General features: G+C 36.9%; 1 protein-coding gene across 3 annotated transcripts; it reads right to left on the bottom strand.

Moving 5' to 3' along the window:
- Positions 1-1,915: 1,915 nt before the first annotated feature.
- LOC121425398 lies at positions 1,916-26,709 on the bottom strand. Of its 3 annotated transcripts, none has more exons than XM_041621441.1 (5): positions 26,661-26,709; positions 10,066-10,223; positions 6,359-6,460; positions 4,206-4,391; positions 1,916-3,254 (listed from the first exon to the last, which is right to left on the bottom strand). In XM_041621441.1, exons 2-5 carry the CDS (start codon positions 10,216-10,218, stop codon positions 3,054-3,056), a joined length of 642 nt encoding a protein of 213 aa, XP_041477375.1. In that variant the 5' UTR covers positions 10,219-10,223; positions 26,661-26,709; the 3' UTR covers positions 1,916-3,053. The 3 variants fall into 3 exon arrangements, with proteins under 3 accessions (XP_041477375.1, XP_041477374.1, XP_041477373.1); XM_041621440.1 differs by lacking the exon at positions 26,661-26,709 and adding an exon at positions 10,327-11,228; XM_041621439.1 differs by lacking the exon at positions 26,661-26,709 and having other exon boundaries at positions 10,066-11,232.
- Positions 26,710-27,008: the final 299 nt, after the last annotated feature.

Below are 27,008 nucleotides of genomic sequence, written 5' to 3'. Positions count from 1 at the left end.
AAGGGCATAACGAATCAAACTCCATGAACAAGCTGTTTCGAAATGATTAGTGAAAATTACATTTGATCAGATGACCCCAAAGTAAGTAATGATCGTTTAACATCGTGAATATGTTCAAGGGGGGGGGGTCATACTGTGATCTCCTCCCATAGACAAACATGTTTACTGATGATATTGAAAAGAGGGAAATATGTTGCGATATTTGACGAGAAATTGCGAAGACCCTTTGAATTACACAAGTAGGAATGCTGGAAGCTTACCTTACACCATGGACCTATAAAAAATGGACATTCATCGGTTAGTTAATGAATTCACTAACATCTGACTGTTATTGTCATGTGAATAACATTCTTTCATATTTTGTCTCCTGTGATACCATCATGGTCGCCGTCAATTAATCCATGAGTTACAAAAGCTTTCGGTGATTAGACATTTAACCTTAGACAAATTGTATGCGCAGAAGGTAATAAATTACCTAAATTCTCTGAAATTGATGTGCAGTTCTGGTTTACAAATAAATATCTTAGTTCCATGTTTTTTATTTGGGAAAATGTATGAATATTTCGAGATAGAGGCTGAAATTAAATTGATTGATTGTAATTTATAATCATATTTTAAAGATTTCCTCATGATATTCCAGAGAAACATGGTGGGTTTCTTGTAGGGGTCGTCCCCCTCTCGTTGTTAGTAAGGTCATTATGAGTGTGCAGAAGTGTGCAAATCGATAATAACATATTTGATATCACAAAAATCGTCTGCTTCTCAATTTGCTGTTCCAAAACCGAACCATCTTAATTGAAAGGTATAATACCGTTACAGGACATCAGCCAACAAGCGCCAAGAAGAGGAAAAAGATTCCTTTGTAAAGATCAGATTCGCCTCGGTAGCCGCTATTCTCAAAACACCCGTGTTCTCATTTATAATTATGCACATTTTCAGGATACGGCGACTATGATTGCATCAAAAGAATGCTCGCGTTAATCGTCCATTTCTTATAGGTCCATGCTTACACTAATCATTAGTTCTGAGTGTTTTAAAAGAGTAGTTGAATTCTTGACAATTTCGATGGCTCATGGCAAATATTGCATTCTGGGTGAAGAAGCGGGAATTATTTAAATATTTAAGGCGTTTAAGAATGACACTGGTACTTTGATTTGAAAAGTTCCAATGATCACATTGCAATATGCAGTTTACAGTTTTTCCCAAATTTGTTGAGTTTCGACAAAGTCAAAGGGATATTTCTTTCACGAGGCACGTTTACCGATACACTGTACAAATATACCAGGCTTTGAGTAAGTATAGCGGGAAGTATTTGTCCGAGGTTGGACTGCCATCATTGACGTCACAGAATAGTAAATTTTTGTCAGTGGACGTTTCATTTTCAACATCATCGCAAAATAGTGAAAATATGTTTGGTCACATGATGCTATTTAGACCAATCAGCATACAGGATTTACTTTATTGCCGCCAGAAAACTAGCTCAATCGTGAAAAATCAGAACTTAACATTTAAACATACTGCATAAACCCTGTAACCATGGTAACAGTCCACTTATACAGAAATACAAAATATGCGATTTGCGAAGAGTGAGGTATTCTTTGAAGATCATAACTTTCATCCTTTGTCCAATTTCTTTCAAACTTTTGCCATCTAGTCCTGTCGTTTGTTTTCGAAACAAATATGTTATTATTGAAGGAAAAGTTCAACAAACCTGCTTTGATAAATGAAATTTCGATAAAAATATTGGTGAAAGTTTGATGAAAACCCATCGAAGAATAAGAAGAATATATATTTCAAAGTTTAAAGCGGATTCCCATTATGACTTTGTAACAAAACTCCTTCAAACCCCAATTTTAGGAAAATATGATGAATAAAAATATTTTGCTTATATAAGGGGTGTGAAATTTAATAATGTGTCTGATGATCTTCTGTATAAATATAATCACTTTCAATTTTTTTTGATAAAGGGGGAAACTTTTGAATTTATATTACACAACATAATAGGAGCTGCTCGTCTGTGATGTCTAAGAACTTTGATAATTCACTTATCCCGTGACGGGTTCTCATTAAAGCTTTACCATTTTGTTTTCTCTATTCTCTGCGCTTTGATTTAAACAAACTTATACTTAGGGTGAACTTTCCCTTTAAAACTCGGAAACAGTTTTCATTCTTCTTCCGATGCATATATTAGGGGGTTCCTATCCATACCCAAACTGAGAAAATGATTCACGTACATTCAATGTTACATTAGAAGGGGAAATGTATTGCAAATATCCGCTCAGGCTTATTCTGACATTATTAGCTATGACAGTCCTCATGTTCCTTTTCTCCGTTCCACTATAATAACAGGTGGAACGCTAGGCTTGAATTACCAACTCAATCATTTAAAATATGGACTGAATACAACTCACTGAATTTATAATATACATTTAAAAATACAATGATATTTTGGAATAGATTTCTATACACACAATAGTAATAGTTTACAATATAAATTCATAAATAAAACATCTGAGATGACACAAGCACTCTGGAAAGTCGTTAAATAAGACATCAAATTTGATACAAACACAAATTCATGTATGCGAATACCAGCTTCTCCATCCGAACATCATTATATTCAGATGCACACTCACTCACCCTCACACACTTTCAATAAATAAGGAATTATTGCTGTTGCACATGCAGCAGATGGGATATCAAGAATGGAGATAATAAATAGGTAGGAGTCCAATGGCCACGCCCCGCTCCCATGATCCCTTTCAACCGATTCTGCACGTTAATACCATCGATATAATGTAAAATGGATAGAGTAATACCACACTCTTAACTGGGTCCACTGGAAACACTTTAATGTCCCCCAAAGGGTCGAGCGCACAAAGTTCCACTCTCTACGCTTGTTCTTTCGTGGTGACATGGTTGATCTGGCCCCCATACACTGTTGATGATGTCATGGAGTACTTTTTCCTGTAGCTTCAAGGTCGTCTGCGTGTGCGGCATCATACAACGAGCTCTATCCAGTATTTTGATATCGATGGTTAATACCCGTTGTGTCACGAAGGTTCTTGCATTTCTTTCCGAATGTACGTCATTGTCAGCAAGCGTAGTTGGCGCGAAAATGTCACAAGAGTTCTTAAGAGTAAGTGATTGGCTCTGTCAGTATCCACTGCACCACTACTAACGGGGTTGTAGTCCACCTCACTGAGGACAATTCGTGGAAGAGCTGGCTCCGTAGATGGCCCTGCCAGTCTTATCTGCATAAAGAAAAAGAAGAAGCAAACATTAACGTGTTAATCCATTTCCCTACTTGGTCTTACTTGCCTGAATATTGATAACACCTTATGTAGGCCCTATATTTATTTCTCCGTTTTGATGATAATAGCGCTTAGAAAATGACCAAACATTCTTAATAAGTGTTGAAGTATGATAACGTTTTGTACGTCCGATGTTTGGTTTCTAACTCTTAGCCAAAGTTAAGGGTTCCTTCTACTTCAGGAATCTGCAATATATAGAAATAATAGGCCTTATTTTCAATCACCTTTCCTCCTTATTTTAAAGGACAAGTCCACCCCAACAAAAACTTGATTTGAATAAAAAGAGAAAAATTCAACAAGCATAACACTGAAAATTTCATCAAAATCGGATGTAAAATAAGAAGGTTATGGCATTTTAAAGTTTTGCTTCATTTCACAAAACAGTTATATGCACATCTCGGTCAGTATGCAAATGAGGAACTGATGACATCACTCACTCACTATTTCTTTTGTATTTTATTATATGAAAATATGAAATATTTTTATTTTCTCGTCATTGTCATGTGAAATGAAGTTTCATTCTTCCCTGAACACGCGGAATTCCATTATTTTAACATTTTGTGCTTCAGGCAAGGAGGTCCTAATCGTCAAACTCGTAAAAATTGAAATATTGTATAATTCAAACAATAAAAACAAAAGAAATAGTGAGTGAGTGACATCATCGACTCTCTCATTTGGATGGAACTGGCTCGTTCATATAGCTATTTTGTTCAAAATAAGAGAAATTTTGAAATGTCATAACTTTCTTATCTTACATCCGATTTTGATGAAATTTTCAGCATTGTGCTTGTCTGATTTTTCTCTATTGATTCAAATCAACATTTTTCTGAGGTGGACTTGACCTTTAAAGAACCTTCTCTATTGTTCCTAGTGTCCCAGTGTAGAACTTACCCTTGCTTCTATGTCGTTAAAGAGTACTGTGACATCGTTTTCGAGGTCTTCAAATCCCTTCTGGCCGTCGAAAGACATGTAAAATCTGTGTAGGCCTGGCCACCGAGTCTCTCTTTCTGTCATGTCATGCAGTGGTTCGACTAACTTTCCCAAATTCACCTTTAGCGTTGCTAGAATTGATTGTTTCTGCAAAGGTGAAAATCAAAGTGAAATTGATTAAATGACACTCTACTACACATTGCTGGCTACTTTCACCGTCACCACTGGTACCCACTGGCGTAGAGATGGGGGGGGGGTGGCGGTCATGTAGCATAAACATTTAACAATCAAGAAAACGGAAAGAGAAAAATGAAAGAAAAAGAAAGGAAAAGGGTAAAATATGTTTTATTGTATTTTATCTCAAACTTTAGCACAAAATTGTGTTTTCTTTTATTTTTGCTCGCTCGCTTAGCACTCTCGGAACTCAAAGTCCTCCATTCATTACGCTACTTGCCTTCATCTTCATTGCATTCCAAATGATTTACTGCACGTGATGTATGTCAGGGCTAATGATAAGGAGACTTTTTTCTGAATTCCAGAAAGTAACACAGAAGGAAAATACATTTTATTGGTTACAATATGGAAGAAATTTCTTTATCGACCAAGTATTGAATAAAGTAACTATGCCATAGAATAAAGTTGACTAAACATGCAGGCCTGGTTTCGTTATACTCTCAGATTAAATCACACGAAAACGAACTCTCGATCTGGGGACCGTTTCATGGAAGTTGTCCGCACTGACAATACTTGATTTTCGCCAATAGTAACAGTCAGAAGAGCAACAATCTCAGCCAATCAAAACCAAGGATTTCGCTGAATTTGTCAGCTCTGACAATTAAAGGACAAGTCTACCCCAACAAAAACTTGATTTGAATAAAAAGAGAAAATTTCAACAAGCATAACACTGAAAATTTCATCAAAATCGGATGTAAAATAAGGAAGTTATGACATTTTAAAGTATCGCTTCATTTCACAAAACAGTCATATGCACATCTCGGTCGTTATGCAAATGAGGGAACTGATGACATCACTCACTCACCATTTCTTTTGTATTTAATTATATATGAAATATAAAATATTTTGATTACTCGTCATTGTCATGTAAAATGAAGTTTCATTCCTCACTGAACACGTGGAATTCTATTATTTTAACATCTTGTGCTTCAGGCAAGGAGGTCCTCATCATCAAATTCGTAAAAATTGAAATATTGTATAATTCAAACAATAAAAAAACAAAAGAAACAGTGAGTGAGTGACATCATCGACTCTCTCATTTGGATGTAACATGGCTCGTTCATATAACTATTTTGTTAAAAATAAGCGAAACTTTGAAATGTCATAACTTTCTTATTTTACATCCGATTTTGATGAAATTTTCAGCATTGTGCTTGTCTGAATTTTCTCTATCGATTCAAATCAACATTTTTCTGAGGTGGACTTGACCTTTAAGTTACTGCTGACAGCTTTCACGTAACACCGGGCTGGTCCACTTTCTACACACATGATATTAATGGAGTGGACCTTTCACCTACAAAGCGCCAGAAGCTCCTTGCTAATACCTACTTCGATCATAATGACAAAATGCATCATGAATGGATCCGACGCCATCCAGTCACCCCAAACCATGGCTAATCTACCTCAAAGCTTCCCAATCAAATGCGAAGCAATGCTGTTGAAATCCTCTTAATATCCACACAAAGAGATGAGAATACTGTCGTTTGGGCCTCTTACAGACAATTCCTGGTGACCCGCTAAACAGTACAGTCAATGACGAGACTAGACCTATTTTTCTTTTTGACATTAAGTGAAAAAAGTCATAAAAGCAGTCCTTCAGACCAAGAGCCATGACATTTTCTTTGCTTTGAAAGAACGCTAGCTCGTCCAATGGCGATTTTTTTTCAAAGCGCAAAATGGGCACTTTCAGAATTCACCACCATAACCATGGACTTAGAATGCCTGATCAGAAACATGTCGTTCACTGATATCACCATGCGATCTTGGGTGACTACACATGTGGCGGGCCCCTTTAATTTCCAAGTAGAGGAAAATAGTACCATGACTTCTTATTGCAACATTTTGTTTTACCTGTGTCACAAACGATGCTTAATACTTACCGACATAAAAAGCAGTGTCAATGGCGAGAGTGGCGTCACTGAAGTAGTGGGATCTTGGCAGCGTTCTCCTCCTGATACGTCCCCTTCTAATCTATTCCTTTCCTGTTTAAAAAAAGAAAGAATTTTAACACCTAAAAGCTTGAAATTTATTTGATAAAGGCCTTATCCTAGTCATCAGCACGACCATTGTTATTTTTCATTAAAATAATACTTACGTACTTATTTCGTTTAATAATTTGTAAACAGTTGGTAAGTAGTGCGTCGTTTTTCAACTTGGGTTAAAAAAAAACATGCACTACTACGGCTTGGGTAAACCCTACGATTTCCCCCTTTATTTTACATATTTCACATTATCTCCTCCTGACCTTGACATATATGATGTGGATTGTATTTTCCCATGACATATGTTGTGCTCAGAGGGAGGCAAGATCCAATTTGAAAATCTGAAAATTTGTGTACAAAACAAATGGAGAGTTGTCCACAAAATCAGCCATTTTGAAGCACGTATGCCAATTTGAGGATGCCCATAGAAAGTACAACAAGAGTTTTCAAACTCTCACAACTTGCTTATTTCATAACCGATTTTGATGAAACTTTTTTTAAAAATTGTTCCTATCATTTTACTCTTTCCAATAAGATTACTTTACTTCTTGGGTTTTGGTTTCCTTTCAGAACGCAAAAGATTAATTGATACAAAGACATTGATTTCTTGAAAGTTTGTGGTAAAAAGAATACTTGGTATCAAGGATGAAATGCTTGATATCGTCCCGCATTTCTGTCATCTTATAATCTTTCTCCATTACTCATCTTTTTATTTTCTTATTCCCATCCTTTCATATCAACATTTATCTCATTTATAGTTTGTCGTGTATCTTTTACATGCGAATTAGTCCTCAAATCACTAGCGTACCTGCGGGGGGGGGCAGTCTGCCCGCTGCCCCCCCCCCCGCAGGTACGCTAGTGATTTGAGTCACAAGGGACGGTAATCTGGTAATACATTTGCTCAGTGGGAAAATCATTACCCAGAATATATATACATTTTTTACCAACGTACATTACCCACCACAGTGGACGGTATGTTGCCTAACATTTTAAGTGCGTACTAACTTTTAATCTTACTATTGTACAATCTTTATAAATTGTCTCTAGTTGATTTGTAATTATATTTTATTTGTGCTTTAATATGTTTATGTATATTATGATGAAAATGAAAAATAAACTTTACGAACTTGAAAAAAGGTGAAAATATGAATTAGGATTAAATAATCAAACAGCTTGCGACGTCAAACGGCTTGCGACATACGCTTGTCATTTGCCTTTTCGAGGTGGTGCCCGAAAATACGATACCAACGATCTTCAAAATCCAATGAACACCAGACCGGTTTACACGTTACAAAATCCAATGAACACCAGACCGGTTACGTTACAAAATCCAATGAACACCAGACCGGTCTTTAAACGTTACAAAATCCAATGAACACCAGACCGGTTCACACGTTACAAAATCCAATGAACACCAGACCGGTTTACACGTTACAAAATCCAATGAACCCCAGACCTGTTCACACGTTCGTGTATTCGGATAACTTTCCGCTTTGTATCTTCATGATCTTATTCAGTTTGCAGGTTTCACTGTGAGGTCATACGTTTAACATGGAAACAAATTGATGTGACAAAATTTAATCTGTCTACTGCTTTTAACAAGGGCATACCATTAACAAAAACTTGTATTGTAAGTTGTGGTACGTCGCGTTTGGCTGGATGAGATATTCTGGAAATCTTATCACTTATGATAACTTACGTTACAAAATCCAAACATGGATATTGTTTGTACCTTCACAACACAATTCTTTTTTTTGTCCAGTTAATACGAAATTTGAAAGGAAAGAAGAGGAACGTTTATATGCGCTGCGACTTTCATCGGGTGAATATCCTCAGTTTCCAATGCTTTTGTCATATCTTTACTGGTAAAACTTTCCGTATAAAATAATCTTAGCATCTTGTTGAAATAGCAGGTATAGAGTCTACCCTACCCCCCTCCCCCCCAAAAAAAAGAAAATTACGGGTCTGCATCGAAGTGCGTAAATTCCTGGACAAACAAAAGGATACACACTTACTCATCCATGAAACTAAGTAGCTTACAGGGGGCCGCGGAATGGTTTTGAAAATGGGGGGGGGGGGGCTGACCATACAAACAATCACATGGTAATTTTTACGTTTTTGTACACGTTTTTTTTCTGAAAAAGAGGGGAGGGTGGCTGAAGCCAAACCAGCCCCCACCCCGGTTTCGCGGGCCCTGACTTTCAGGTTTTCAGATATACTCGTTTCGCAAAATTCATCCACTTAGTGAAAGTAAAGCCTCTTCAAGACCTCCTATATATACATGTGCGTGTCACCATTCAGCTATTCCAACCATCCTTTCACACGGTAAAAATTCATATTTTGAATAATGATATTCAAGTGAAAAATAAGGCTAATGACGAGTATTTAGCACGTGTGAAACTAAACTAGAACATGATTAGAATCACGAACGGTAACCACAGTCACGATTACAAGAGCAATCATTATTACAATGATGATTCAAGATTAACGTGTGAAAAGGCCCTAGATTAAATGAGTGATGAGTCTATGGGTCTTTTTACACGTGAATCTTGTATAATCATTGTCATGATGATTGATTTATGTGATCGTGACTGTAATTAGCGTTCGTGTTTCTAATCATGTCCTAGTTTGGTTTTACACGTGCTAAATATTCGTCATTAATCTTATTTTTCACTGGAATCATCATTCAAATTACAAAATTTAATTACCATGTGAAACGGCATAAATGTGGAGCGATTTTACACGGCATTGTCATTTATGTGGGTTTGTATGGTGACCATTCACGGTCAACATTAGAGAGAGTTAGAAGTTAATTCTATTACTTATTTAGGCCTCAGATGGAAGAAAGAGAGCAACCATTGTCTGGTTTGAATTTTTTGTTCAAGCAGGCTTTAAGATACAGAATTCACAGCCTTTAATTTACCTAGAGGATAAAGCATTCCTTCACTATTTTCACTAAAACAGGATCAGGAAGCTCAAAAAGCACACAGGGGGCATTTTGACAACAATGAACAATAAAATACAGATTGCATGTTCTCGTATATGAAGAAGCCCTCCCGTTATTTCAACGGGGCCAATCGGATTGAAACTTTCAAATTGTGAACATCCACTCTTCAACACTATTTTACAATTTAATTTCTATATTTCTTAGGTAGCATTCCACATTTCTTTTACATGTATCTAAAACACTGTACGACAAAAAACTTTTTTTAATGTAAAAAAAATAATCAAATTAAAGATTAAATATGTTTTCTAATGTCGTAGTATAGAGATATAGCCAACAAAATATAATGCTTTAAACAACCGATATTTTTTATTGTCTACTTTTCTAGAGATCGTACAAACTTGGAATGTCACTGCAGACATTATGGTTAAATTAGATTATCAATGATTGTAAATGAATATTGATACCAACCTCAGAAATAACTTTCTACATTGTATGTGACGAACTGAAATTTAGCACATAGTACACGAATTCTCTTGAAAGAGAAATTCAAACATATTTCAAAAACAGATTCACAATCTTACCGCATTTGAAATTTCACTGTTCATAGAAGGAATAAAATTTGGGGAAAAATGTGTATTTATTAAGGTTTAATACTTACAAATCTTTGGCATATATTTCTGGAATCAGTGACAAGCCTTGATGCGATAGTTCTGAGTTGTTGAAGACCGAGGAGGGTGGTTGTTGATGTTGAAGAAGATGTAGATGCTGGGAATGCCATTATTTGCTTCGTGCTATCGACACACAGAATCATTATAACTGCAGAAAGAAGAAAGATATAGGAAAGGGACATTTAGTTCCCAAACAACAACCAATTGATTGGAAAATGTGCGAATATGAGTGTTGCTCCATCCATGATTACTCGTTCGTTTGGTCTTCAGCCGATCGAGTCAGGGGTATATTCCTCGCAGGCAAGGGTTTTCATATGTTCTTAAGTTTAATACATTGCATTCTTAGAAAAAAAGTCAACCGATTGAAGAAACTAGCTCGAGTCAGCCCAGCGATAAGTTTCGATTTTTCCACTTCTTATCCAGATTAAAGCCAATGAGCAGACTAATCGAGCGCGGAAAGAACGGTTCAGTTTGATGGAACAATGTGCATTAAACCATTTGAAGGACACTTGAAGACAATGCACTCCGAGTGACCAGAAGCAATTCCGATCCCCCAAGTCTATTTGCTCATGTGCTGCCAAAGAATGGGAAACAATAAATGGCCTATCGAGATTACATGCTCCAGTCAACAAACGTCATATATTAGTAATCGGATGAATTCCCATGTTGCAAAGTTCAAATTTCAAGGATTGCGTGCGGACTGACATGACTTGCGTATCGATCTAGAAATGACTGGAGTTTAAGTGGGGGTATCCCTTCCTGCACCTTCAACGCGAACCATCTCGATGAATACATATTTACTTGACTGCACCATTCTGCCAGACAGACAAAACGAAAATGGTGACCCTGTCCTCAATATTGTCCCAGGTGCCGTTCCCGCGATAACCTGAGAATTATCATAGTGAAACATGTTTGATCATGTATTTGCTGAGGTAATCGTCGCACCTTATACACCGAGTGCTTCAACATTAGGCAAACTAAAATACAGAAGACACGAGAGACTAAACAGCAGCAGTATCAGGTCAAATATATACGATGATGTGTGTATATATTTGACGTGAATCTACAAAGAATAAGTATAATGATAACCTATGAAAATTTCCTTACCATACAAGAAAAACATTTTGGATAGTGACTGAAATAATTTTTGACAGCGTGGCCCTGCCCTTTATACCATTTTGACTCCATATTTATTCCACGGTCAAGTTCGGGAAAGAACCTTGTACATCTAAAATCGACGGAAGTTGACGTAATTCTTTTCACTTCTTTCGGAGTATACTGCGAGTATACAGTAGTGATTATTTATAGATGCGGACATCATTACAGGATCATAGCTTGTTAATTATTCTAGAGACCGGTATATTTTGTCCCAAAATGCTCATCTCCAAAGCGGATCTTATTGATGTAGTTCTTCCAGGATTGTCTCAATTACCAAGGGAATCAAATCGAACCATCCTTCTTGCAAGTTATACAGGAGTCATCGTCTGCACTGTAAAAAAAAAAAAAAATTGAGTAAAATTTGTACCACCACGAGGGTAATTATGTGTCCAACCAATTTGGGGCAGTATTTTACCCAGTGCGGGAAGCATATTGTCCAGTAAGGTGAACAAATAAGCAGCAATTACTTTAGAATGGGCAAAATTTTCATCACACTGGATAAATAAAAATGACCCAAAGAAATGGCCAGTGTTGGTTGGACACATATTTACCTTCATGGTGCACTTTTACCCACATTTTTTTTAGAGTGATGCCATCATTATCCTCGTCCTACTTCGCCACTGCATGGGGATGTTTTACATATTTTGAAAGCTGATAATGATTTTTCCTCATGACAAAAACTCGGGCAAAAACTTAAATGGAGCATGTAAAACCTGTCTCTAAATGATAGTCACCTCACCTAAATTCTAAACATGACTATATACTTTAAAATGTTGGGCAACATACCATCCACTGTGTTGGATGACGTATGTTGGTAGAATATATATATATATATATATATATATACATATATATATTCTGGGCAACTATTATTCAGTTACTGAGCAAATTTATTACCGAATTACTAGTTGCATTACCAATCTGGGCAGATTTTAACCAATAATTGTGTGGACAGTATGTTGCCTAGGGTTGGTTATAAGCTGGGAATTGTTTGTCCATCTATTCTAATAGTGAAATGTACATGCATATTCAGATTTATACTTTAATTTTGAACGATGCCTTCGAGTTTCTACAGTCAAAGTAGATTGAAAATGAAATCATCCCGTTTACATTTTATCAATGAAAGTTGTGTCAGAGCGAAATGCTCCTTGTTTAACCATCAGTCTGGTATACCACTAATCACTAATCTCTTCCTTTATTCCTTTTCTCTATTCTCTCTTTCCTTTCTTCCCTTCCTAATAACCCCCCCCCCTCTCTCACTTTTATTCTATTTGACTCCCTATTCCCCCTCCTTATTCCCCAGTCTTCATTCTTTATCTTTTCAGCCATTATTAATACAATATCCTGGTTAAATCTTGCGGCCAATATTGGTAAATACGGATGTTATCATGCGGGATGGTTTCAAAGTTCGCTATTCCAATGTTCAGTGAAGTTCATTTATTAGTTGATGCCTGAAAATACCATTAAAACCACAGCCCGCGGATTGCGGTGATTTAGGTATCCCAACATGCACCCTACAGTGTGCCTATGCCTTATCACCTTTATACCTTCTTCTAGAAATACAAGAATGTCGCATATCATAGAGTATAATAAAAGATTGAATTGAATTTTATTTGATATGACGTAATTCTAAATGAATCACTTGATATCTATACCTTGAATACCCATTCATTCCACTCTCATATTTGTTTTATTCAACTATTTTTTGAATTGTTCATAATAAATGATCATGGCCCTTTTAAATTACTTTATTTGGTTTTGTATCAAACGAAATAAATTAACAGTATACAATTTTCCTTATTTCAGTATACAATTAGACTAAAGATAACGACAACGACTTAATACTCTCTTTAAGATCCAAACTGGCTTTATCGCTAAGAGTCATATTTTTTCGTAGCAACTGATGCAATCCTGGGACAGTATCTAAAGATATTTTAACTTTTTTTTCCAAACTGCCATCCTGATCTCTCCATGTACCATAGTATATCTAATTATAATATAGTTAGTATTATCCCATTTGGGCACCATTTTGCTTAGATATCAGGATAATGATTAACCTGTGTTAAACTTTGTTGGGACGACTTTCCTTACACATTATGAGTGCGTCAAGTTCACATGAAAAGTTGCACGTTTCATTATAGCTACCAGCTGCAGCGGAAGGGGGGGGGGTGCACCTCAGCCCCCACTTTTGAAACAGTGCACACAAACGTTAAATGACCACCCAATTGTGACTTTATGCATGGTCAGCCCCCCCCCCTCTTTGGCTCAGTCCCCGCCCCCCACTTTCAGAACCGTTTCGCGGCCCCTGACTACTGCACTGCTCCTGCAACAATTTCTCCTATAGAAAAAAAATCAACAACAAACTTTGCATTAATATAAGCCCTTAAAGTTACTAAACCAAACCTAGGTTATATGACCGTAGCCTTCCTTTCACTTCATTTTCCGAACTAAACACCGAGAGCAAACCAAACCCTATTTTTAGAGGAATCGGAGGAGCAACAATTAGCGTAAACCAACTACACGTTATTAACAAATTTGATATGTACATACAACTCATTCACTACTTTTAAATGTGTATAATGGTGAGCCAAAATATTGTAAAGTAATTCAGTGGAGAAAGTACATCCCTGCGGTATTCTGCTTCAAAGAGGTTTTTGACGCCACTCCTCATGAAGAAAATTTGAAAGACATGTGACATACGATAATACGTCAACGTTAACGATTTGTCACAATTGGAGTGGAGGTGCCGTGGCCGAGTGGTCTAAGGTGCCTGACGATGTACATGAAAGTCCGGTGATCGAACCCTGGCCACGGCACTTATGTCCGTTTAGGCATTTGATCAACAATGCTATTTCATCCCCTATTCAAAGAAATGAAAAAGCTATACGAATTCTTGGTAACTATGTATGTACTTGTTTTAAAAGGTATTATTCCTTTCAGATAAAGCAAACGGGTGAGCTGGATGGAAATGGGATAGGTTAAAGCTAATGGACTCTAAAGATATATTGATCAGCAATAATTGATTTCCATTATCTTAACGTACGTTTCAATGTATTGTTTAACTGACCTCCACCATTCTCTGTTACCAATGGCGTACCCAGGATTTTCCGGGGGGGGGGGGGCGGGGAGGTCTTCAAGTTAAAAAGACGGGGCCACTTGTGGCTTGTCAGGGATCAGTTGTGACTGGTCAGGGGGGAGGGCAGCCTGCCCCCTGCCCCCCTTAGGTACGCTAGTGTCTGTTACATGTTAATAACGTAATATATAACATAATGTTAATAACGCTGTACTCATGCAAGATCATTACACATTCACAATCGTAACTTGTTGTACAATGTACATGTATTTACTTTGACGTTTTGATTGTTTTGTTTACAGTCATTCTCAGAATTCATTGATTGAGGTTCGTTCCTATTGGTTTACCCCTCACTCACTTTCCTTCCTAGATTCGAACATGATCACCCCTTGCCGAGTTCCTTCCTTCCTCGAGCATTTCTAAACCCTTGAGTGACCTTTCTAATCATTGAAAAAATCAACGTGGGTCTATATGCATATTTTCTAGGATCAACTGGTTTGAAACCACTTTTTTGGTAGACCTGGTAGATCACGTTAATTAGATCAGGTTCAATCACCTCCCATGCCCTCTCATGGCAGCCTTGTACCATTTCCAATCCGTACAGAGATTTTCTTACACAAAATCTAGAATTGACAATGTTGACAGCGATTCAGGAATCATGATTTCTTTCGGGGACTGTTCCAATGTGTTTCGATAGAACTTCGGGGAACGAGGTTGATTTTTCTCAATGAATATGAAACATTCCCGAAGTGAGGGTTTTCAGTTAGGTGGTTCGATCCCTTTTCTACTCATTTTCTTCCCTATTTTTTCTTGCCTTGCCAAAAAAAAAACAAAGTGCACACTTAGTTACCAATAATGCGTGCAGCATTTCCATTTATTTGAATACAGAATAAACAGATAAAAGAGCACTGTCGATAAAATGTCTTGCTCACGGGCATCGAACCCCGGACTTCACAATGTAATGCCAGGCGCCTTTGACCATTTAGCCAATGTACTTCCACTTCTTTTTAAAATATTACGGTGTTCGATCGAACCTCGAACCCCTTTGGCTTTGTATGGGCGTGTAGGACTTCATTACATACGATCAATCATAAACAGTCTTCTCTCCCCCGTTCTCATTTAATCGTATCTCTTTATTCTCTTCTCTTAGTTTGTTTCATTTAAATCAACCACTGGCACTAACTTGGTATACGTCGAAAGTGACCCATTTATGGTTTGATTTCTACACTGCAAAGACTCCGGTGTTGATTTAACACCAACCCGGAATCTACATTATGTCCACACCAGAGAAGTATTGAAATGGCGCCAGTTTGGAATCAAACCAATGCTGTTTCAATACTAAATGGTGTTATATAAACGCCTATCTGGTGTTAGACCAAAAGGAAACTTGGTGTTGTTTAACACTTCTCTGGTGTGGACATATATACATTTTTTGCAGTGTATTAAATTGTGAATATTCGAAATAGATTTAAGCATAAAGGTTTGATGAATCTAAGACTATTCTTTGTCGATGTCAACTTTAAATCCATTATTTCTTTCATTGTATTTTTTTCTCGACTAATGTTATCAGCCTTCCGGATTCCAATACATACGCCTAAAAATACCACTTCGAATTGAATTGAGATTGGAAATGAAAGGGCTTACCATAAAACACATGTTTTGTGAAAAATGATATTACTGACGAGCATAAAAAGAATCATGTCTGAAGAGTGATTTATTTGAATTTTTAAATTACCGCTTCTTTTCAAACTCGAAATTTATGATTTTGTTCTCATCACAAGACCCATTTCTCTCACAGGTTTGTGATCGTTTGGGGGTAATTAAGTCGTGCAACAACAACTTGAAGACGGTTACATACCAAAGGCAGAAAGAAAAATAAAATCAAAAGGATGAGGAAATAGAAACGAAAATTTAGACTTTTTACTTGGTGTAATAATCTGAAGGAATTCAAGTGCATGGCGGAGGTGTCATATTCTACATCACTCCCACAGAAAAATGAATACATATTCATACTTCAGTCCTAGAGATTATAAATTCTGTGGGCGTTGCGTATAGTTTTTGACGAATTGGAATCATATCGATCGATTGAAGGTGTGTCAAAATTGAAAAAAAACTTCAGTTCCTCAGTTTGGTTCTTTTTTTAAGCATACGTTCACCAAAATCTTAATGAAGAAAAAAGGGTGAAATTCTAAATGTAAAACGAAAATTGATATTTTGAAAGGTATTATTAACGATGTACTTAACGTGCATGCGATGGATAAATTCTGTTTATAGGGTCAACTACATCCGACTAATTCTCAAGAAATGAAAATGGGAGAAAAATCAAACCACAACATTCTTAGTTCCATACATATATTGTGTACATAGCAGTCATAAATATAGTTGATTGAGTATCAAAATGGTATGGACAACTTTTCACATTGAACCGGACTTGCTGGCGGGGAAATTCCTGTTATGATATGATGGTGCATTCTTTCCATGCTATTTAACATCGAGTCCACCCAGACAATACCTTTCTTTGGAAATAAAAGATGAAAAATGAAACAAGCATAACACAGGAAACTTCGTCTAAATAAAAAAGACATAATATTTAAAAATCAGTACCGTGTGGAAATGAAGGAACCAGAAATTATTTTGTATTTGATCACTTTAGAAGACATTTTGCTTTCATTTTTATATAACAATGTAAACTTGGTTTGAGTTATCACTTTGAATCATTTTTTACAATAAATTGCTGGTGTTGTGGATCATTTCATCACAATATAATGTATTGAAAAATATTTTTTTGACTCATATATTTCTTTTTTACTCATATGGAGATGACGCGTAAAAAAATGGATTTCATTTCAATAAACTTTGATGGATTAAAATGCATTACTCGTCAAGATGTAATTAGAAGTTTTAACCGATCTCCACGGCCATGACGGCATGCAACGTCCGAGTGGACAGATATTGATTTGAAACATATATACCTACACATACCGTAGAAATGAAGTCATATACAAACACACACACACCCACCCACCCCTCACACATACACAGACATACACACACACACTCTAAAAATGGAATGTTAAATCAACATTTGAAAGGTTGGAGGAGTGACAACCTTTTCCAAATGTCTTGTCTTTCCGTTAATGCCCACAATCATTATATTGATTATTATGGCATATGAATGTCAAGATTGACATGACTTACCAGGACCGGCAGGTGCAATACACCGGGTGAACACCCTACTCTTTGACGAATAGTGTATTGGTTTTCACGTGCATAGGTTGTGACTCTCCTATACACGGGAACAACATTTGCGTCCTTTCCGATGGACGGAGTGTTTTCCAACTGCATTCACACCTGCACTGAATACAGTGGTGAGGTACGATAACACACAACGCTATAGCATCAGATTTTTTGTTAGACGCGTTTCGGCATGAGTGGGACTCGAACCCCTCACGTTGAGATCTACGATCTTATCCGAAACATGCGCTCTAACCGACTGAGCTACGCTGCCTCCATCTTTGTATAAAGCTAAGTCCAACATTTTGAGTGTTGGGTAGAACCATTTAAAGTGGTAAATGCAACATTTAGAAAATGTTGTCACTCTTCCAACGTTTCAAATATTGATTTAACATTCCATTTTCTAGAATGCACAGACACACACACACACACAGATATATAATATGTGTACATGTATATACGAAAAATAATTAGTGAGAGTGTGACATTGGTTCACACCGAACTACCGAACATGATTCATATCAACGTAAGCCATCATTTTTGCCCGAATGTCCCAAAAGCACGGGATAGGTCGAAGATCGCCTTGGTTTCGTTTTTTTTTTAAATTTGCTGTAAATCTCATAATGAATGGAGTAGGGTTACTTCAATAATCTTTTTCAGTCTTAGATTGGAATTTTGACGGACTCTGTGTCCTAATTTTGAGTAAAAGCACAAAAGTTTTGGAAGGTCGTTATAAATAAAGAGATGATTCAAAGTTGATCATCTAGACATGAGTATGACGTATATCAGAGGACAGCTTTCAAATGAGAATTTGGCAAAACGAATGTATATTAGGCATATATCTCTTTCCTGGTGGCAGACGTTCATGTAAAAATGATAGACATTGAATTATATCAAACATTGATATTTAAGGGGGAGGACTATAGTACGAATCAAAATTAAAGAAAATATTTTTTTTCTTTAAAACGAGAGAACATTTGTGTGCTTCCGTGAATATAAGATCTAACTATTTTGTTGTTCTTTCTTTCCATTTTTTTACCTATTCATACATAAGTCTATACTCTGCAATTTATATCCATATGTACAAACAATAAATAGAATGAATTATTCACTCCTCTCAGGGAGTGAAATCAGTAAATGAACATCACTACGGTAGATTGTGATTGACTTCCACCCATTTTCAATTGAGATTTGTCTAAAACATTCATTTTGTAGGTTTACTCTAAATTCACTCCAGATTCAGATCCAGCCGTAATTCTTGACGTCTCTATACAAAGGTAAGTGAGAGTCGAGCAAGATTCACTTTTATTTCTTAATCCTTGACGGATTATTCTCCTTTTAATTTCAGTATGAACAGATTATTCCTCCTGTTTAAAGCACCCTTGATAATCTTGCATTATAAAAAGAAGTACAGTATTTTGATACTAAAAATACCATAAAAGTTTGACATGTTTACATTACCATTTACCTCAGTCCTCAGGAATCATGTTTGCGAATTAATCGTTACGGATAGCCAAAACTCACTAATTGGTTTACCGATTCAAAGCAGCAGCATGATTATCTTCACAAACTAAATTTTACTTGATTTAAACTTACTTGTACCAGAGATGGCGCAATTACCCAATAAGTTTTCACATCGCAGCGGAGCTGTCAAATTTCTTTTCAGAGTTGATGAGAAAAAATATTATCGAATTGGATTAATTAAGCAAAAAGTATCCCCTAATTGAAAGATATCAACTAAGATATATACTCGATAAAGCTTTGTGAAATCTATTTGAAACAATCTGAATGCACATTTTAATGGGATAATGACAAAACTTACTATAGTCCATTTAATTATTGAAAAGAATGAGCCATCCCCACTCGATATTCATGACGAACAAACCATAATCCAAGTAAAATCGCAAACATTCTTGTTGACAACGTACTATACAAATTATACCTTTTTTCACATTAAAACCAAAACAAATAATGATTGAAGCAGGGAAGTGTTATAAAGCAAAAGCCATTATTGATCAAATTTAACCAGCTTATAATTCCATTTCGAATTAAATGGAATTGTGTCAGGAAAATCGTTTTCGAATCATTTGCATGATATTTGTACTGTATAAAGCATCAGTGTTCAATGAAACTGCTGATAGAATTCTCAGACGATTGGTACATTGACATGAACGGAGGCGGAAAGTATCTACCACCCTCCCCCCCCCCCCTGTTGCACCACAAATTGTCGCCCCACGACAATTTGTACTGTGCTGCACGTGCCTGTCTCAATTTTTAAGCACATTGTGCCAATTTGTGTCGGCAAAGAGAAACCTAGAACCACATATTGTCTTCAACCACCAGTCTGTGGTCCGTAACACAAAGCTTAGCAATGATCGTAGAACATTTTTCTGCGATTGATTCCATTGGCTACAATGTACAATCAATCGTAGAAATCAAGCGTACGAGTAACGCTAACCTTTGTGTTACGGGACCCTTGTATGTAGTGTATGTGCGTCCTGGGGAGCGTTTCATGAAAGGCCTTGTCGGACGTTTTATCCGACAAGTCCTGTTTTATCCGACAGTTACCATGGTAATAGTGCCTCACAACAAATTAAAATCAAGGAAAGTTGTCAGATCTGACATCTTGTCGGATGAAAATGTTGATGAAATGCTCCCCAGGGGCCTATTTCATAAAGAGTTGCTATGATAGCAACTCTGGTAGAATAGCAGCTTTTACTTGCTATACTAGCAACTTGCTATGCTAGCAACTTTGCATTTCATAAAAGCACATTCGCTGGAAAGTCAGCTTGACTTTCCAGCGAATTATTTGAATAGTCATGTACGAGGCTGATTAGGGGGAAATCCCCTTTCTCTCCAGTTTTTTGTTTTCAATTCAACTCACAATTTAAGGTACAAAGCACTGGCGGATCGGGGGGGGGGGGGGCACAGTCGGGCCGTGCCACCCCCCACACACCTTTGAGAAGTAAATTTAGAAGAAAAACATTTAAAGAGAATATATATATTTTTTTGCTTGTTAACTTTTTCGGGAGCGAAATTATTATTTAGCAACTGCAACAGGGTCTGCAGCATAAGACTAGCCGTTGAAGCAGAGTGATGGTTCTATGGCATGGTGATGGCTTGCAATTCTGGTACAGAGTAGAAGAAAATGTTAGTTTTCCTTAGGATGACATAGTATTTTTTCTCCAGTGGGTATGTTTTATGAAAGAGAATTTATTTATATTAGCCCTATGGCAGGGAAAAGATTATTTTGAAAAAAGATGATGTCTCATTATTGCCCGTCGAATTTTCACCTTCAACAAATTTTCTACCGTACAATTTTAATCCCAGTCCCACACTTGACTATTTGTTTTGGTAATGCAAGGTTGTATCAACAACAAGGCAGGCGCAGGCCACTGCTGGTGCAGTGCTGTTAAAAATCACCTGAAGCAAGTAAATTTGTACGCTTTATTATGCATGAAACATCGAAAATGACCTTAAAAGATTATTCTTGTTCATAATGGAAATTATTTTTAAGTTATCAGTTTCAACAGCGAATAACCATTCAGTAAATGGATTCAACAATGCCAACGGCCACGACTTTTTTTTGAGAAAGTCACAAACCGGGAAAAAAAGCAATTTATCATTTTTTACGGCCATAGGTTTTTTTTTCAGGCCTTAAATTAAACACTTCTACATAATAGATCTACCTTCCTCTATTTTCATGATTTTTTTCCCACAAAAAAAATCCTCTCCATTTGTCTTTTTCTCTTAAAGTCTGTCTATAGTATAACCTTCCTTTTTTGACCTGCCCTGGGATAAACCATGGAGCTAATAGCTCTATGGATAAACTGAAAAATTTTCTGTCTCGGAGGAATTTTCAGCATTTTATTTTTTTCGGTAGGTAGGACAACAAAAAGCATTTCTATTAGAAAGCATTACCTTAATATATTCTTTATTACTATAAGCATTATTATCATCAGACATTGCTCTAAATATCCGTTCTCTTGTAAGAGCCCTGTGGGCATGCCTGAGCACAACATACGCCATTCATAACAATGAAAAACCCGTTACAGTGTCAACTTGACGCTCCCCCATGACCAGCGCAAATATTCAACCCTATTTGACGCTCCAGTAACCATACTTGACGCTCCAGTAAAAAGTTGACGCTCTTACTGGTGCGTCAACTTTTTATGAAATGCGCTGCAGCGTCAAATATTAAGCTTGACGCTGCAAGTGAAAATTTGACGCTGGTCTGGGACTTGACGCTGATGCTCTACCTTTATGAAATGGGCCCCTGGTGTGTGTTGTTTGTGGTAAGGTTGTGTGAGAGGCGAGTGATGTGTTGGTATGTTGGGGTGTGTTTGTGACATTGATGTGGGTGAAATTGTGTAACTGTTGATATGCGAGTGTGAATTGTGTACTGGTGTGTGGACGTGAGCAGTACATGGGTGTGTGTGCGTGTGTGTATACGTGTGTATTATTAACATTTATTATTGTTGTTATTATTATTTTTATTATTATTATTGTTTAGTTTCATTTTATTTATTTATTTATTTATTATTATTTATTTATTATTATTATTATTATTATTTTTTTTTTTGGGGGGGGTTTGTATCCACTTGGTCTTTCAGTAGCAGTTGAACAAACTGTCTGATCGTCTAATACCATACGAGCTTAACCCATTTGCTCTAGTAACAGTTTGGTCTAACTTCCACTAGGTCTAATGTATTTGGTTGGTATAATTGCCGAATCGTCGAATACTAGTAGCCAAATGGTCTAATCGCCTTTTTGTCTAAATCCCAAATAAATATGTCCAGTCTGTTACTACAGGAATTGACCAATAGTAAACGAAATGGGCATTAGACGGAAGGTGAATGGGCGACGTGCTACATACAATAAAATTTGTGGTGCAACCCCCCCCCCCACTCCACAAGTACATAATAAAGATAATCATCTTCAAGTCTAAGTAATCTAACTCTAAACAAATAACATAAACGCACATCTAACTTAGGTTGCTTACCTGTTACAATACTGCAATCAATAATGTAAAAAGAACTCATTATCCCATGTTAAATGTCTCGAGAAGGGGGTTGGCATCGCTGTTTTACGGACTATTGAGACATAGCGGTGCGTTCTTCTTTCCCCTAAACGAGAAAATGGTCATATACATTCATTGCAATAGTTTTTTTTTTCTATTTCATAATCTTTAACCAGCGTAACATCAAGGGGGTTCAATAACATGGACCCATCACTTGCATTGATCCTCGTAATTCCATCAAATAAGCAATTTGATTGTTCTAAATCTGATGAGCTGGCGGAACGTCGTGGTATTTACTCCAAGGAAAGTAGGCCTACTCGTGGTATTAAGTCTCATTAAGTCTTACACATCAGTGATAGAATACTGAACATGCTCAGATAATCAGAATATATAAGCCTCATAATGGCGTCTACTACCTTTTAATACTAAAGGCGTTTGTTTGTAAATTTGATTTAAATTATTTTATGATTGATAGACCTGGGACTATACCACCATAGAAACTTAAGCTTTCGGGCCGAATTCCGTTTATTTACGATGATAATGATGATGATAATACTAATGATTATATCGGAATATATGTAAATATGTATATACATATATATATCAATATCAATATATATATATATATAGTGTAAAGAAATGGATGAAGAGAACAAAGGTAGGTGTAGCTTAAATCAAGGGTTTCAAGGTTCCCCATAGTCCACCTCCTGGACTGTTAATTTTGTACGACACGACTACCAAACACCCAACACACTACAACCCCATAACACGCATACACACACCCTGAATAGTCATATGATTTTTTTTCGCGGAAAGTGAATCAGCGGGTAAGGTGAATCACTGGGGGTAAGTGAATCAGTGGAGGGCGCGGGCCCGGGCGTGTGTGTGTTGGTTATGGTTTGCCCAATCAGTAGAAATCGTCCAGGACGTGGACTAGGTTCCCCAGAGCTATCTACCCTTTGGAAAAATTGGTGATGCCGAAAAAATGTCTCTGCAGGGAGTCGAACCCGGGCCCCCAGCTTTGAACGCCGGGGCGTTAACCACTAGACCACATAGACGGATTTGTGGCTAGGGCGACCCTGATCCAATTGAACGTCAGATAGACAGATTTTCGACACATACCAATTATAATTTATAATTACATATATAATATATATGCATGTGTATGTGCGCGTGTTTGGGTGTGAGTTTGTTTGCTTTGTGTGATCGAGCGCCTTTGGAAAGTTGATTCATGATTTTGCCCCTCCCCCATCTGAAAAAAAGGATCGACGCCCCTGTGTGTTTATATATATAGTTAAAAAATGTATGCGTATATATGTACATGTATATAAATACATATATATATATATATATTACAGCGATAATATAATGATGACGATGATAACAATGGTGATAGTAAATCATTCTGGAAGCACAACTCACATGGAAATGGCAAAGATGTCAAGGAGGGGGGAGGAGAGTAAAACTATTATTGATTTCGTTCCTTTATTATTATTACTTATTATTTGTACTGCGCTTTTCAATGAATTCATTAAATGTAATATTTTTCAGCACTACGAAGTACGAAAGAGATGAGTTTGTAATGACTTTTTCCCTTTCGTTATACGATCTGAAATAAAACAAATCATGAATACGCTCACAACCGCATATTCCAAGCCCCTTTAAAGTTTCAACTTTCCTTCTCAACAGCCCTTAAAACATATTGAAAAGGGATAATTACCTTATTGTTGACTTTTCCTTAACTTTATTGAACGTTGACCTTTTATTCGATAACTCGCCCTAGATCAATTACCCATGAGTGAACTAAACGTTTAAAGGACAAAAGGTTACCTCCGTGAAAACTGGCATTCTCCTATAAATCAATAAGATTATTGATAGTTTACTCTTAATTGACCCCCATGGATTTGTATCGTGCATAAGTGTTTTGTAAGAGAGCACAATACAATATATCACTGATAGGAAGAGTATTTGAATAATGATTTATCGCTCTCGATGTTATCAAGAAAACATTTCTAAACAAATCTCATTTAGGTCATGGATTCTGTATATAAACGTTAACGTGATTGGTTAAGATTGGTTTGACTTTAAAAAAATCTGAGCTAGAAGGTCACAATTGTCACCTGTGACTGTGATATGTTACAAAAATGAAGCCCAGAAAAAATTGCGTTCGAAAATAATTATTTAGTGTTTCAAAAATTGAAATATAAAATGACCGGAAACACCATCTTAATTTCATCCAATACACTTATGTGTACTATTTAGGCGTCTATTAGACACCTATTTACAAAATCGGGTTTGCCTTGTAGTTTTAGCTTTTCATTCTCAATAATGGTTGTTTTCAGGGTTTATTAGTTCTAATACATGCACTTGTACACATGTTTAATCTTGGTTTGAGAATTAAAATCCGCTGCTCACAAAGTTAAACAATACCTTTCACGACCGACCTTATTTTCCTGTTCTTGTAAAATGTAACCTAGCGAGCCAAGCAACCAACAGGTGTATAAGCGGACCCAAAGTAGTTTTCCGAAATAGTGAACCTCAGAAAAAATGTAAAGGCGGGCCCTGAGAAGTTCACCGAGATAGTAAAACATCAGAAAAAGATATCCAAAACAAAAACAAATGAACCATTGAGTCCCCATGGGCGTATTACACTAAGCAATATATGCTCCAATAATTACATCAATAATTTGGTGGGGAAGTCGATTACCATGGACCGCATGACTTCCACCATGGATTACGTACTTAACTAAACATGCTAAAGCAAAGACTTTCACGAGCTACAGCATATGACTAATGGAAGAATTGACCTTCAGTTTGCTTTCACTGTGATAGTTTTCAAGTGTGAAATGGACCTTGCTAGATAATTGGTTTGAAGATAAAAGTGATGATTAGAAAAAAACCCTTGTTTAGTTTAATAACTAAGAGTGTATTTGGCCATCTCAAACATTCTCACTTGAAATTGTTGACAAATTTGTATTAGTGTTATTTACTCTGGGCATACATGGTTGACGGATATGGTGATTTGCACGTTTTTTACACAGTTGTAGTCCTCAAGATTTGGTAAATTGCATTCTTGGCATGGATTAGTCCAGATGCTGAACCTTCGAATTTTTTTTTTCCTCCACACACTAACACTCTAACCACTGCTCGCTCTTTTTACACACTGCACTAACCCATTGATCGCGCGATCCCAAAAAATATACCGAAGCCCTTAAAACATATAATATTGAAAATGGTATAAGAGGGTAAATTTGGGGATCGCGCGATCAATGGGTTAGTGCCGTGTGTAAAAAAAAGCGAAGGAAAACAAAATCTCGAAGGTCCAGCATCTGGACTAGGGATGGATGTCAATCGGTTTTTCATGGTGGGGTGGGTATACAAATATTCTTTTCTGTGGGGCGTAATAATTACTTACATGTTCATGTATTTTGACATTTAAATAAAACACTGTTTCATCTCTCTCACTGCTCTTGCCATATTTGTAGAAATTATTTAGATTTTGGAAAGCAAACACAAGTCTGAAGACTAATGTGATAATTGTTTTTCTAGTACATGTTTCTCATGGGTAAGTACATTATTACGAAATAACACTAATAAAATTACATAAAAAACAACAACAACAAAAGAGTGTCATTTTCCCTCCTTCATTTCGATCGTTATTTCGAAACCACAGGTAAATAATTGTACAGTATGACCGTTTAAATTTTATTAGAATTACCGGGCCATATTTTCCTTTTAGTAGTAGGGGAGGACGACTCCCACAGGGGCCAATCCCACTTGAGAACTCCCCCTGTAGATAGCTCTCTCGAAGGGGAACTCCCCCACAGGACAACTCCAAGGACGAGAGCTCCCCTTAAGGACAGCTACCCCGGAGTAGAATTCTCCTAGAGGACAACTCCCAGGAAGACAGCCCCCCTTTAAGGACAACGCCTCCGTAGGACAATTCTCCTGGATGACAACTTCAACTTCCCCGGTGGATAAATCCCCGGAGAAATCCCCGGAGAAACCCTCCCCTCATTCTAAATTTCTAATTAAATCCATATCATTCCAATCCGCTTGGTCTTGCTTTTCAATATAACTTAATTAATATTTTATTGTACCTTAATAACTGTTCTCCCTGAGTAGCCTCTCAGTGATGAAGGGGGTGGGAATCGCCTTCCTGTCAGGTAGCGATGTCTAGTCGGAATCAAAGGTTAACATTCATCCAAGTCAGGTTCAAAGACTGAAACCACGGAACCCTCATTCAACCGGCCTTTCGCGATTATGTTTTTTCTTCAGCCTTAGGCATTTGATTAAAAAATCATAACATACACGAAAGCTTGTCTCAAGGCTCGTGGAGGAGCCGTGGTGTAGTGGTTCTGACTCTCGCCTTGTAAACAGAGGGTCGTGTGTTCGAATGGACACCACCACGGTCTGGCGTCCTTTGGCAAGGCGCTAATATACACTTT

This window comes from Lytechinus variegatus, chromosome 12, assembly GCF_018143015.1.
Source record: "Lytechinus variegatus isolate NC3 chromosome 12, Lvar_3.0, whole genome shotgun sequence".
Classification (NCBI taxonomy): domain Eukaryota; kingdom Metazoa; phylum Echinodermata; class Echinoidea; order Temnopleuroida; family Toxopneustidae; genus Lytechinus; species Lytechinus variegatus.
Note: the sequence above shows the minus strand (reverse complement) of the source record. Positions and strands in the feature narration are given on the sequence as shown.